We start from the raw sequence: 13,795 nt of genomic DNA on the forward strand, positions 1-13,795 counted from the left end.
TTCCCACCCACCTTCTTAATGCCATCTCACCTGCTCTTATTCCTTTTATCTGTCACATTCTCAACCTCTCACTTTCCACTGCAACTGTCCCTACTGCCTTTAAACATGCTGTGGTCACACCTCTCCTTAAGAAGCGTTCACTCGACCCTACTTATCCTTCTAATTACCGACCCATCTCCCTCCTCCCTTTTCTCTCCAAATTACTTGAGCATGCTGTTCACCACCGCTGCCTTGATTTTCTCTCTTCATATGCTATTCTTGACCCACTACAATCTGGTTTTCGCCCTCTCCACTCAACCGAAACTGCGCTTGCTAAAGTCTCTAATGACCTATTACTGGCTAAATCCAGAGGTCTCTATTCCATCCTCATTCTTCTTGATATTTCCGCTGCTTTTGACACTGTCAATCACAGCATACTCCTCGATATCCTGTCCTCACTTGGATTCCAGGGCTCTGTCCTTCCCTGGTTCTCTTCCTACCTCTCCCTCCGCACCTTCAGTGTTCACTCTGGTGGATCCTCTTCTACTTCTATCCCTCTGCCTGTCGGCGTAGATCAGGGTTCTGTTCTTGGTCCCCTCCTCTTTTCTATCTACACTTCTTCCCTTGGTTCATTAATCTCATCCCATGGCTTTTCCTACCATCTCTATGCTGATGACTCCCAAATCTACCTTTCTACCCCTGATATCTCACCTTGCATCCAAACCAAAGTTTCAGCGTGCTTGTCTGACATTGCTATCTGGATATCTCAACGCCACCTGAAATTAAACATGACCAAAACCGAGCTTCTCATTTTTCCCCCCAAACCCACCTCCCCACTCCCCCCGTTTTCCATTTCTGTTGATGGCTCTCTCATTCTCCCTGTCTCCTCAGCTCAAACCCTTGGGGTCATCTTTGACTCTCCTCTCTGCTCATATCCAGCAGATCGCCAAGACCTGTCGTTTCTTTCTTTACAACATCCGTAAAATCCACCCCTTTCTTTCCAAGCACTCTACCAAAACCCCCATCCACACCCTTGTCACCTCTCGTTTAGACTACTGCAATCTGCTTCTTGTTGGCCTCCCACTTAGTCACCTTTCCCCTCTCCAATTGGTTCAAAACTCTGCTACCCGTCTCGTCTTCCACCAGGGTCGCTTTACTCATACTACCCCCCTCTCCTCAAGTTGCTTCACTGGCTCCCTATCCGTTTTCGCATCCTGTTCAAACTTCTTCGACTAACCTATAAATGTACTCACTCTGCTGCTCCCCAGTATCTCTCCACACTCGTCCTTCCCTACACCCCTTCCCGTGAACTCCGCTCCATGGATAAATCCTTCTTATCTGTTCCCTTCTCCACTACTGCCAACTCCAGACTTCGTGCCTTCTGTCTCACTGCACCCTACGCCTGGAATAAACTTCCTGAGCCCCTACGTCTTGCCCCATCCTTGGCCACCTTTAAATCTAGACTGAAAGCCCACCTCTTTAACATTGCTTTTGACTCGTAACCACTCGCCTCCACCTACCCTCCTCTCCTCCTTCCTGTACACATTAATTGATTTGCTTATGTTATTTTTTGTCTATTAGATTGTAAGCTCTTTGAGCGCTATAGAAATGCTAAATAGTAGTAGTAGAACAAACTTTTCTTCCTTCTTTATCTAATTAGTCTAATTACTTATAATTACCAGAGGTACTGATGTTAATTTTGTAAGTTTGTTATAACTTGAAACTGATGTCTGATGCTGTGCTTGTGGGTAATTAAAAAGACTTAATTCTCTCTAATTCCTGTAAATTATTTGTTTTATTTTGTGATATTTCATGTGTTTTAGCAAATAGCAAACCAAATTGCGCAGCCTAGAACAGACCACATCGTCAAAAAGATATAAATAGGATGATGTCAGTCCAGAAGGCGGCTACTAAAATGGTCAGTGGTCTTTGTCAAACCCCTTGATTCTGCCTGTGGCACCCAAAATACAACACAGATATTTGGACACAAATCCAAGATGTGCATTGGCACCAATTTGAATTTGCACCCACATCTTGCTAAATGCTATTCTATAACAATAAATCCTATCCCTCGCAACCCAAAAGGGGGCATTTCAAAATTTGCACGCATGGGAATTTCACCTGGTTTCAACAGTTATAAGTCTTGAGTGCCAATTTAGTTATTCTATAATAGACGTTCATCTTTGAGTGCCCATTATAGAATAGCATTAGCGCCTATTTTTTTGTGTGCCAATTTTTGAGCAGCATTTACTGAATTTAGCCCAAAGTGTATGAAGACAAACAAAGATCTCAGTATGTATACCTTGGAAGATAGGCGAGAGAAGGTAGATATGATAGAGACTTTTAAATACCTACACGGCATATATGCACAGCAGACAAGTCTATGAACTGAAAGGAAACTCTGGAATGAGGGGACATAGGAAGAAAATGAAAGGGTATAGACTTGGAAGTAACCTGAGGAAATACTTTGCAGAAACAGAGGTCAATTCTTGGCACGGCCTTCCGGTGGAGGAGATGAAAACTACCTGAATTCAAGAAAGCTTGGGACAGGTACATAGGATCTCTAAGGAAAAGTAGATGGCATGGAAGGGCAGACTAGACAGCTCTTTATCTGCCTTCATTTTCCTATATTTCTATGATTCACTTCCCAAGAATCAAGGAATCTCCATTCACCAACCACCACTGAGCCCTTTCCCTCCTCCAGCAGGTCTTCTTGTACCCTACCCTTTTCAACAAGTTTCAAACAAAGACTGAAGCAGAAGAAGGCATGTCTCCCTCACCCCCTTTACGGCCAACCTAAAAATGGCACCAGCTGAAATGATGTAAATGGATTTTACAATTTCCTAGATACGGTTTGTTAGTTTTTGTTGTTATCTGCAAAGAACCTTTTGACTTGTAGCACAAGAATTTCTATTGTATTATATTCTGTATATAATGGCCTTACCTGTATTACTGGTTGAGTGATGAATGAATGCAGATAGGGCATTAGCTTGCAATACACATCAGCAATATTTAAATGTTGTGCTACCGCAGTGATAAATCCCACTGCTCCATAGCGTATCCAGAGGCTGGGGTGGCACAGAAAGGGAGCTGAAATACACATAAACCAGACAATTTGCTTTTATTCCCATTCTTTAACTTGCAAAGAATAACAACACATTTGATACAGGTAAATCACACTCAATGGTGAAAGCAAGGATACAGTTAAGAGGCAAGGCCTCAACAATTACAACATTAACAGTTTCTTCAAAATATCAGCTCTTCTACTAGAGGTAGGCACTTCAGTTTGAGGTTGACAAGCTAGTTTAGTTTTTATGATAATCATAATTAATACACATGAAATACATTTCACTGCAATAGAAGCAGCATATGCAAATTTATCTCAAGTATATCAATTGTGCATGCCAATGAAGTTTCCAGGAAAGCCACAACCCCAGGACTGAACTCTCAGGGTCAGTTTAACCATTAGGTAAGACCACACAGTTGACAAAAGGACAGCAAAGAGAAGCTTTAGTCAAAGCAGAACGATGGGTCCTAGCAGCTACACAAACACAATGAACCATCACCTGCAGCAAGGGTAGGCAATTTTCAAATGATTTTTTTGAAATGGCCCTTGTTTTATAAGATTGTTGTACAATGATCATGATTGTTGAGTTTATTTATCAAAATTTTGGTTTGGGGAGAGAGGAGGTGGGGGTGGATGGGTTAGGGGCCTGAAAATTAATTGAGGGATGACAAAAGTCCTGCTACCTCAGTCATATACCTTTACATTTTGGGGGGAATAAAGGATATGCACCTATTAGAGTCACAGCTTCTGTAGGATTGTTTATTTATTTTATTTAATTTCTTATATATTGCCAGCAAGCCTGAAAGCTAACATTTGTGTTTTTTTGACTCTTCTTCCTCAACCCGCTCTTCAGTTGTCTGTGTTATACGAATGCTTTACATGTATCAGAGCGGTATATAAAGTACTTTGGACTCTGAAAAGGATCAGTAAAACAGTACTCCAATTCATCTTGGTTCACGATAGCAAGAGCAGAAAGAAAAGATTCAAAAACTCGAAAAAGAGAGTCTTATTTTTAACAATTAAGAAGAAATCTAAACAAAAGAGACTATTGCATTTTTGAATTAGCTGCTAATGGAATGATCCAGGATGTTTCCTCATTGTTGCTTCTATAAGTTTCCAGGCTGAAGAGAACAAGTCCGATTGGTCAAATGGTTATACACTGGAGAAAAATAAACGTTGCATACTTGTGTACAACAGAAGGATAGTAAAGTTACAAAAATAAAAACTAAAATGTAAAAAGTTTATCTATATATAAGAGCTAAAGTGGAAAAATAGTGAAACATTCTCTTGTTGTGCCTCATCTTTCTGGGCCTCCTGTCTATTACCTTTCTAATGCCCCGTGTCTATATATTTTATCCCCACATAATAGCATAACTTTGTAAGTCTAAATGCGGTGAAAATGAGCCCCTAAATGTTAAGTGACACAACCTTTGATGGTGTGGAAGAGGATCACATAATGGGCTGATGTTAAGAGTTTGAAACTTCTGTGATCTGACCTTTTGGGGAGACAATATTTCCCTTAAGGGATGTATTTTTGCAGTTTTCTTCCTTCACAACAGATTGGGGTGAAAACAGATCTCACAAAAAGGAACAGCGGACTGGCTCAAGGACACGAACACAGAAGCGTTCTCAATACTTCTGGGGAGCTGAGAATACAAAATCACTATTTGGAACCTGAATTTAGTCTTGAGGGCTCATTTCTTCTTTCTTCTCAAGCCTCACAAGGTAGCACCTCTCTAGGTACTCGGGAAGAGGTTAGTTTCTGAGTACTTTTAAGGGAAAGAGCATCTCTGTGCCCCATAATATCCCCTTTCTGAGGGTAGTGTTTTACCTCTGGCAGAATTGTGTTTTCTCTAGTCCATTGGTAAAGAAATTAGTTGATGTAAGGTCAGGGCAGGGGTAGGAATTCTCAGGTCAGTCAGTTTTCAGTCACTTTTGAGATATTTTTGTGTGCCCAATTCCTTATGAAATTTTGGATAGGTCTTTAATCTACTGGTATGTCCTAATAAGGCACAGAGTTCTTTAAGGCATTGATTTCAGGAGAAGTCAAGGAAATGCAGACTGCTGGTGTAGTCCGAGGTGATCAAGTTCCAGAGACCTGCTAAGCCCACTTGATACCAGGGCAGGGTCCTGATAGACAGAGATAGAATCTGTCTTTCCAGAGGATAATGGCAGAGCATTGCCCTTGCCTCCATTGCACACCTACTCTAATTGATTCAGCATGGGTATGCAGGTCTGGAGTCTAGACTTTAGTTGAAGGAGTACTGAGAGTTATCATGGACTCCTCCTGCCATGTGTGGATACAGCTTTAGCACATCCCATTCATACAGACTGGTCAGGAAATTTGAACTAAGTTGTTAATCCTTTCCTTTCTTTCAGTCCCACCAGACAAGTCCAGAACCAACCCTTGGAATTCATGGTGGTGAAGGGCTCTGTCTGAAAGCTAGCTGTATTGTGTAGGCCACTGTTAAAGTAAGTGGTATATGAAATTAATTCCTGTGTTAGTGACCATGAGATGTTTGACTGCATCAGATTCAGCTTTGGTGGTGAACTGTCTCCCCCCCCCCCCCCCCCCCCCCCCCCCCCAAAAAAAAAAAAAAAAAGTTGCCTACAGTTGTTTTAGCTTTGATGTATGATATTGAGCAGTGAAGTCAGCTCTTAGTTTTTTCTCTGGTTCAGTCTACTGGCAGGGGGACATAACCTACTAGTCTAGATTGGTCTGGTAGGACTCGAGGAAAGAAAATAACAGGTTAAGTTCAGATTTTATCCGAGGTGGTGACTGTCCTAATGAGAGAGATGAGCTGTAGGTTTAATACTGTAGTTTAGCAGTTCCAAGGCTTTCGTCCTCAAGGCCCTCAACAAGGTCGTTTTGTTGTGGGGAAACTAAAGTATGCAAATCAACTTTATTTTTTGGACTAGAATAATGCAGAGATTGCACGATTATCTGTTCTGCATATGCTGAAACCCAGACTTGGTTGAGGATCTGAAGGACTGAATCTGAGCAGAAAAGCACTGTACTTTGAAAATACACCTCTTAAATATTCTAGGTCGCTTTATTCTCACATAATAACATAAATAGCCATTATGGGTCAAGACCAATGGTCCATCTAGCCCAGTATTCTGCTTCCAATAGTGGCCAATCCAAGTCACAAGTACCTGGCAGAAACCTAATTAGTAGCAACATTCTATGCTACCAATCCCATGGCAAGCAGTTACTTCACCCATGTCCATCTCAACAACAGACTATGAACAGAAAACTTCTTCAAACCTTTTTTAGACCCAGATATACTAACCGCTGTTACCACATCCTCCGACAACGAGTTCCAGAGATTATTCTTTTGAGTGAAAAAATATTTCCCCCTATTTGTTTTAAATTATTTCCATGTAATTTCATTGAGTGTCTTCTGGTCTTTGTACTTTTTGAAAGAGTGATAAATTGATTCACTTCTACCCATTCTACACCACTCAGGATTTTGTAGACCTCAATCATATCCCCCTCCCTCAGACAATTCTTTTCCAAGTTGTAAAAGAGAACAGAACGGTTCCCCCAGGAAGGAATCATCTGACTAGGGAAAAGATTGAAAACCACCCCTGATTGGACCCCTTCAGAAATCAGACCACAGAATATCTAAGCTCCCAGAAGTACATATGCAGGAGACTGTATATCAGTGCTGGTTCTATCAGGATTTATGCCCCCCCTGGTTCCTGCCTTTCTTTCTTTGGCTGACATGAGGTCTACATATGAAGATCCCCACATAACCCCTAATAGAGCTATGACTGCTTCTTCCAATCCTTATACTTCAGGACCCCAAAAGGAGTTGGCTCAGAAAATTCTTCTGACCAATAACGGTGTGTCATGTGTGCTGTTGCTAGGTCCTGCAGGGGATCTCCATCCCACACCAAATCTGACACATTTACCAGGTCACCTGAGGGCTGCTACTTTCCCTAAGGGGATAAGTGTTGTCTTGCTCACTGCCACCTAGACTGTCTTCTCCCAAGCTAGAGGTCAGGACTGTTGGGAATGTTAGATAGATGGGTCTGGCCCTTGGCCTATACTCAGACCCACTGGTTCTACCCAGGACCACAGTCACTGCCTCAACTCCCCCAGACTACAGCTCCCCCTTCCAGCCCATAAGGCTCACTCCTCATGGTGCAAAATAACCATGAAGGGGACTTCTGATCCATTCCCTGCCAAAAACATCTGCTCAAGCTTCTTCCAGCTGCACGAGTAACCTTGTGACACTGGGCTAATGAGTGTCACCCTGAAAGGAATAACTGGGAAATATACACGTAGGTCTGAGCTCAAGGCGCAACATACAAGTCTGTTATCCTGGAAACTAGGGCCTGAAGAAAGGACTATTCTCAGGGATGATGTGAAAATGGGGAGGGGGAGATCTGGACAGTGGAAGTGAGGTCTTCAGCCCCTCATGTCCAAGGTCACAAGCCCACATTCTTTTTAGAAGAGGGCTCCTCTATGCTCCCAAAACTAGGAAGGACTAAATTGTTTTTTCAGGACAATCGTTAGCACAGGGGTTCCACGTTTGCTGAGCCGTAGCTATAGTCAAACGTTCCTGTACCAAGTCATTCCTAAATAGCCAGACACTTGAATTTACTACTACTTAACCGAAAAGTAACTGGGGCCCCAGTTAGCAAAAGAGACAGAGCATGAAGCAGAGATCGAGGATACCAAATCTGAAAAGTATCTGGTGGTAACCCTTGGAAAGAATGTCCTTTTGTATCCATGCAGGGAACTACCTAAGAAAGTCTGCCATCTTACACGAGGACCTCCAAGAATAGATAAGGGTCCTCTTTTGAGCCCAAAGCCCCATGGCTCAACACAGCTGCATAACATTTTATTTATTTCAAAATTTAAAACTCGCCTACTAACTAGGCAAGAAAAAAGTTACATACAAATGATTAAAAACATATAAAAGAATTACAAAACAAAATTATATAATTCTTAAAAAAAAAAAAAGGGGGGGGGGGGGGACTTCAACTGCTTCATAAATCCACCAAAATATGGCAAAGCATAAAAGTATCTATATGCCAAAATATGCTTTTGCAAATAAAAAAAAAAGCCTACAACTGCTTCTTAAAACTACCAAGGTCATGCAACATTCGCAATCTCAAGGGGCAATTCATTCCACTGGAGAGGTCATACACAAGATAATGCTTCCTTAGCAGTTAACACAAGATGCAGTTGACTTTGGGAAGGTACAATCAGTTGTTGAGAATTTGTTGATCTAAGAAAATGAGCAGGCATATAATGCTTTTAAAATACACAGAAAATAAGCAGGAACTGCATCATGCAATGCTTTAAAAACCAACAATTTAAAATGCACCTGATAAAACAACTGGAAGCCATTGCAAAGCCTTCATAAATCTACTAACAGAATCAGAAAAACTCAACCCAAAAATCATACGTACTGCAGCATGCTGTATAATCTGCAGTGCATCAACCCTAGCTGCAAACGTGCCTAAATAAAGACTATTACAATAGTCAATCCTAGAGAGTACCAAACTCTGAACTACAACCCGAAAATCAAGCACTAGCAACAGAAGGGAAAATTAGGTTCTTACCATGGTAATTTTCTTTCCTTTAGTCATAGCAGATGAAGCCATTACGTATGGGTTGTGTCCATCAACCAGCAGGGGGAGATAGAGAGCACTCAACTTTTCACAGTGCCTCATGGCCAGCTAGCTCCACTGCCTCTTCAGTATTTGAAGCTTCCAAAGAAGTATGGCAAACCGCAATGGGAATAACATGAACTTTCTTCACAGCAAACAATGGCCCTTTAACAAGGGCATAAACTCCAAAAAAGGAGGGAATGAACTCATCCTCCTAGAGGGAATAAACTCGTCCTCCACTTTGTATAAACGGCGGGAATACTTGCATCCTCCTGGAGGGAATAAACTCATCCTCCCAAAACATGAACTGGAGGGAATGAACTCATCCTCCTATAACAAGAATCCTGAAGACTGTTTTCCAACTCCCCAAGGAAGGAATATAACTTCAGGAAACAAGAACAGCACCTAAAATCAGAATCACTGCAATACAGACAATCATACAGTGAGGGCTCATGGCTTCATCTGCTATGACTAAAGTAAAGAAAATTACCATGGTAAGAACCTAATTTTCCCTTCCTTGTCATCAAGCAGATGAAGCCAATACGTATGGGATGTAACAAAGCAATCCCTAAATAGGATGGGAACAAGCCACACCACGCGCTAGCACCTGTGCTCCAAAACGCGCATCCCTCCTGGCAGCCACATCCAGCCTGTAATGTCGGGCGAAAGAGAACTTAGAAGCCCATGCTGCAGCACTGCAAATCTCATGAAGAGATAGTGCTCCAGATTCCGCCCAGGAAGAGGAAATCGCTCTCATGGAACGTGCCTTAAAGGCTTCAGGCGGAGCCCGGCCAGACAGCAGATATGCTGAAAAGATAGCTTCTTTGAGCCAACGGGCAATAGTGGCTTTAGACGCTGAAGACCCTCTGCGAGGACCTGCAAACAGCACAAAAAGATGATCAGAGGTCCTGAAAGAATTTGTAATTCGCAGATACTGCAACAGAGTCCTGCGCACATCCAAAAGGTGCAACTGCCCAAATGAATCTGGAAACTCCTCCTCAACAAAGGAGGGAAGAAAAACAGGCTGGTTTAGGTGAAATGCTGAAACCACCTTAGGCATGAAGGAAGGCACGGTCCGAACCGTGACCCCTGACTCTGAGAATTGCAGAAAAGGGTCTCTACAGGACAGCGCCTGGAGCTCTGACACCCGTCTCGCCGAGGTAATGGCCACTAAGAATCGGCCTTCAGTGTCAAATCTTTCTCTGAAGCGCGCCGAAACGGTTCAAAGGGAGACCCCTGAAGGGCCTTCAATACTAACCCCAGGTTCCAAGCTGGACAAGGTGCCCACATGGGAGGACGGAGCCGAATCACCCCTCTAAGAAACCGTGCCATATCTGGATGAACAGCTAAGGACACGCCTTCAACCATGCCACGCAATGAGGCCAATGCTGCCACTTGCACCCGCAGGGAATTATAGGCCAAGCCTTTGTGTACACCATCCTGCAAACAGTCCAGAATCGGCGAGACAGCAGCCCGCAGGGGTGTGATCTCTTTAGAAGCACATCAGACTTCAAACTGGCGCCAAATCCTGGCATAAGCCTGCTCGGCTAGAGCTCTGCACTGAGTGCCGCCTTGTCGATTTATGTAGGCCACTGCCGTCGTGTTGTCTGACATCACTCGGACAGCCAATCCTTCCAGGGTCACTTGAAAGGCCAGAAGAGCCAGAAACACCGCTTTCAACTCCAGGCGGTTGATAGACCACTCCGACTCATCGGGCGTCCACAGACCCTGGAAATGCTTCCCCTGGCAATGTGCGCCCCAGCCCTTCAGGCTGGCATCTGTCACCACTAGGCACCAATCGGGGAGCGCCAGCGGCATTCCCCGCCACAATATGCTGTCCGAGAGCCACCACTCCATACTGAGGCGGGCCACAGGGAGCCAAGAAAGTCTACACTGATAATCCTGAGATACTGGAGACCATCGTTGAAGTAGAGAATACTGTAGAGGTCTCAGGTGCGCTCTCGCCCATGGCACCACTTCCAAGGTGGTCGTCATCGATCCCAACAGCTGGACAATGTCCCAAGCTCGCGGGCGGGGCATCCTCAGGAGCAGACGGACCTGATTCTGAAGCTTGCACCGCCTTTGCTCGGGAAGAAACACATAGCCCGAGGCTGTTTCGAACCTGACCCCCAAATATTCTAGAGATTGCGAGGGGGTCAGGTAACTTTTGGACATATTGACGACCGAGCCCAGAGATTGAAGGACTGAAACCACTCTGGCTGTAGCTAGATGACTCTCTTTTTCTGAGTCTGCTCTGATGAGCCAGTCGTCTAGGTACGGGTGAACCCGGATACCCTCTCGCCCGAGAAAGGCAGCTACTACCACCATTACCTTGGAGAAGATTCGGGGAGCTGTGGCGAGGCCAAAAGGCAAGGCCCGAAACTGGAAATGTTTTCCCAAAACCGCAAACCGCAGAAACTTCTGGTGCGGGGGCCAAATTGGTATGTGCAAGTAAGCTTCTTTCAGGTCCAGAGACGTGAGAAACTCTCCTAGCTGTACCGCCGCAATGATGGAGCGCAGGGTTTCCATGTGAAAATGCCGCACTCTTAAGGACTTGTTCAGCTCTTTTAAGTCCAGGATCGGGCGAAAAGACCCGCCTTTTCGTGGCACCACAAAGTAAATGGAGTAGTGGCCTAGACCTTGTTCGGCGGGAGGCACCGGGGTCACAGCCCCTATCTGGCACAGACTGTGCAAAGTCTCCTCTACCGCTGCCCATTTGGCGGCAGAACCGCATCGGGACTCCACAAACACGTCTCTCACCGGGGCATCGAATTCTATTCGGTATCCGTCTCTGATCAGGTCCAAGACCCACTGATCTGCGGAGATTTTGGCCCACTCGAAAAAGAGGGAAAGTCTTCCTCCGATGACAGGAAACGAGGAGGGGGCCGGTGCACCATCATTGACAGGGTCGCCCCTGAACTCCAGGCCTTGAACCGGCAGCTGCGGAACGTTTGTCTGAGCGAAAGGAGTTTCTCTGCTGAAAGCGGGCACGCGAAGTGAACCCAGCAGCACGCCCCGGGCGGTACCTTCTAGCTTCACGGAAGCGAGGTCTGTAAGAGGAGCGGACCGCCTGACCCTTAGAGGAAGGCTTTGGCCTATCTTCGGGCAAGCGCTGAGGTTTGGAATCCCCCAGGCCTTTAACAATGTTTTCCAGCTCCTCACCAAACAGGAGAAGGCCTTGAAAGGGCAACCACCAACCTTTGCTTAGAGGCCATGTCCGCCGCCCAATGTCGTAGCCAAAGAATGCGGCGAGCCGCCACTGCTACAGCCATTTGTTTAGCCGAAGCTCTGACCATATCATAAAGGGCGTCAGCCAAAAAGGACAAGGCCAACTCCATCCGCGGAGCCACTTCAGATAAGGTCTCCGCTCCATCACCGGGCTGTTCCACTGCCTGCTGTAACCAAGCCAGGTAGGCTCTAGCAGCATAACAACTGCATGCAGATGCCCAAACAGTGAGACCTGCCAAATCAAAGGACAGCTTCAGAGCTGAATCAAGCCTGCGGTCTTGAATATCCTTCAGGGCAACACCTCCTTCAACAGGGAGGGTAGTTCTCTTTGTCACAGCCGTGACCAGGGCATTCACTTTAGGCATTGCAAAGCGAGCCAAATGTTCCTCACTCAGAGGGTATAATTGCCCCATAGCCCTGGCAACCTTCAAAGGTCCCTCGGGGTCAGCCCATTGAGCCGAAATAAGCTCTTGGATGGAGTCATGCAAAGGAAAGGCTCGAGCACGCATTCTGGTACTAGCCATCCTTGGATTAACAGAGGAGGCTGTACCACTCCCAGAATCTTCAATCGAGAGGGCTTGTAAGGCATCTGAAATAAGCGCTGGCAGCTCCTCGCGGTGGAAAATCCTCACCACAGACGGATCATCAAGCTCCTGTGGCATTCTGCACCCGACTCTGGCTCCTCAGCCCAAGAAGTTCTGCCAGACCCCTCAGAATCCTCATAGCCCGACCACGGGGGGGGGGGGGGGGGGGGGGGGGGGGGTGCACGACACTTAGAAGGGGAATTAGCCCTTCTGCGTTTATCAGGAGGATAAGAAACAGGCAAAGCCAACTCCAAACGGCCAGGATCCACCGGGGGGGGGGGGGGAGGGGGGGCATGCAGAGGGTCCAAAGAACCCTGTGGAAGAGCTCTTTTAAACATTAAAACAAAATCAGGGGAGAAAACTGCTCCCTGACCGCCCGGATCCTGCCCAGGGCTATCAGCTCTATTATTAGCCTCACTCAGAGGGACACCCCCCCCCCCCCCCCGGATTCAGGGCTCTCCGTCGCAACAGAGGCCACGCCATGTGGAAAATCCAAAATGGTGTCCGCTGCCAGCTCAGAGCGCAAAAGATCGCTGCTCACCATGCTCGGGCCGGCTCTACCGTCTGTACAGCACGAATTACAGAGCCCCGCTGCTGATTTGCGCTTGCCACATTTAGAACAGCGCTTTACACTCTCCGCAGTCATCGCCGAAAACGGCGGTAAAATTCAAAAATGGCGGTTCGCGCCAAAAACGTCCCGATCACGGGCCCACCCCGGAGGAGTCACAAAACACTCTTACCTCACTAGACCGAGTATCACAGCTCCGGTCCTGCAGAAGAATCTCAAGAAAAAAAACCTCTTTCCCAAGATCGCTGTGCTAAAGCGCGACGCGACTTTAATTATTTATTTATTTATTTTTTAACGCTGTGAGGAAAGCAGAGGCAAAAGAGGTAAATAAAAACACTCCGGAGGCTCAGATAAGTGGGAAAGGCAGGGAAAGGCGAACCAATGTGCCTGCATCCACTGAGTGGGAAAGGACAGGGAAAAGCAAGCCAATATGTCCACATCCACGGGCGCATGGGTAAGGCAGGGAAAGGGCTGACCTATGTGCCTTCAAAGTGAAGCTGCAATAGCCTCTAACACCCCGGCTAACAACTGGCAAGCCAGGAACCACCCCCAGGCAGATATTTGATGGAGCTCGAAGAAACTGCAGCCACCCTGCTTGGGGAGATACAGAATACTGAAGAGGCACTGGAGCTAGCTGGCCATGAGGCACTGTGAAAAAAATTGAGTGCTCTCTATCTCCCCCTGCTGGTTGATGGACACAACCCATACGTAATAGCTTCATCTGCTTGATGACAAGGAAGC

General features: G+C 45.8%; 1 protein-coding gene across 1 annotated transcript in view; it reads right to left on the minus strand.

The window, feature by feature from the left end:
- PIK3R4 (phosphoinositide-3-kinase regulatory subunit 4) overlaps window positions 1-13,795 on the minus strand; it is a 109,736-nt gene that overhangs the window by 63,151 nt on the left and 32,790 nt on the right. Inside the window, exon 7 of the mRNA XM_030206352.1 lies at window positions 2,924-3,069. Within this exon, the coding sequence (XP_030062212.1) occupies window positions 2,924-3,069 (146 nt within the window). The remainder of the gene's footprint in view (window positions 1-2,923; window positions 3,070-13,795) is intronic.

The sequence above is a fragment of the Microcaecilia unicolor genome, chromosome 1 (genome assembly GCF_901765095.1).
Source record: "Microcaecilia unicolor chromosome 1, aMicUni1.1, whole genome shotgun sequence".
Classification (NCBI taxonomy): Eukaryota; Metazoa; Chordata; class Amphibia; order Gymnophiona; family Siphonopidae; genus Microcaecilia; species Microcaecilia unicolor.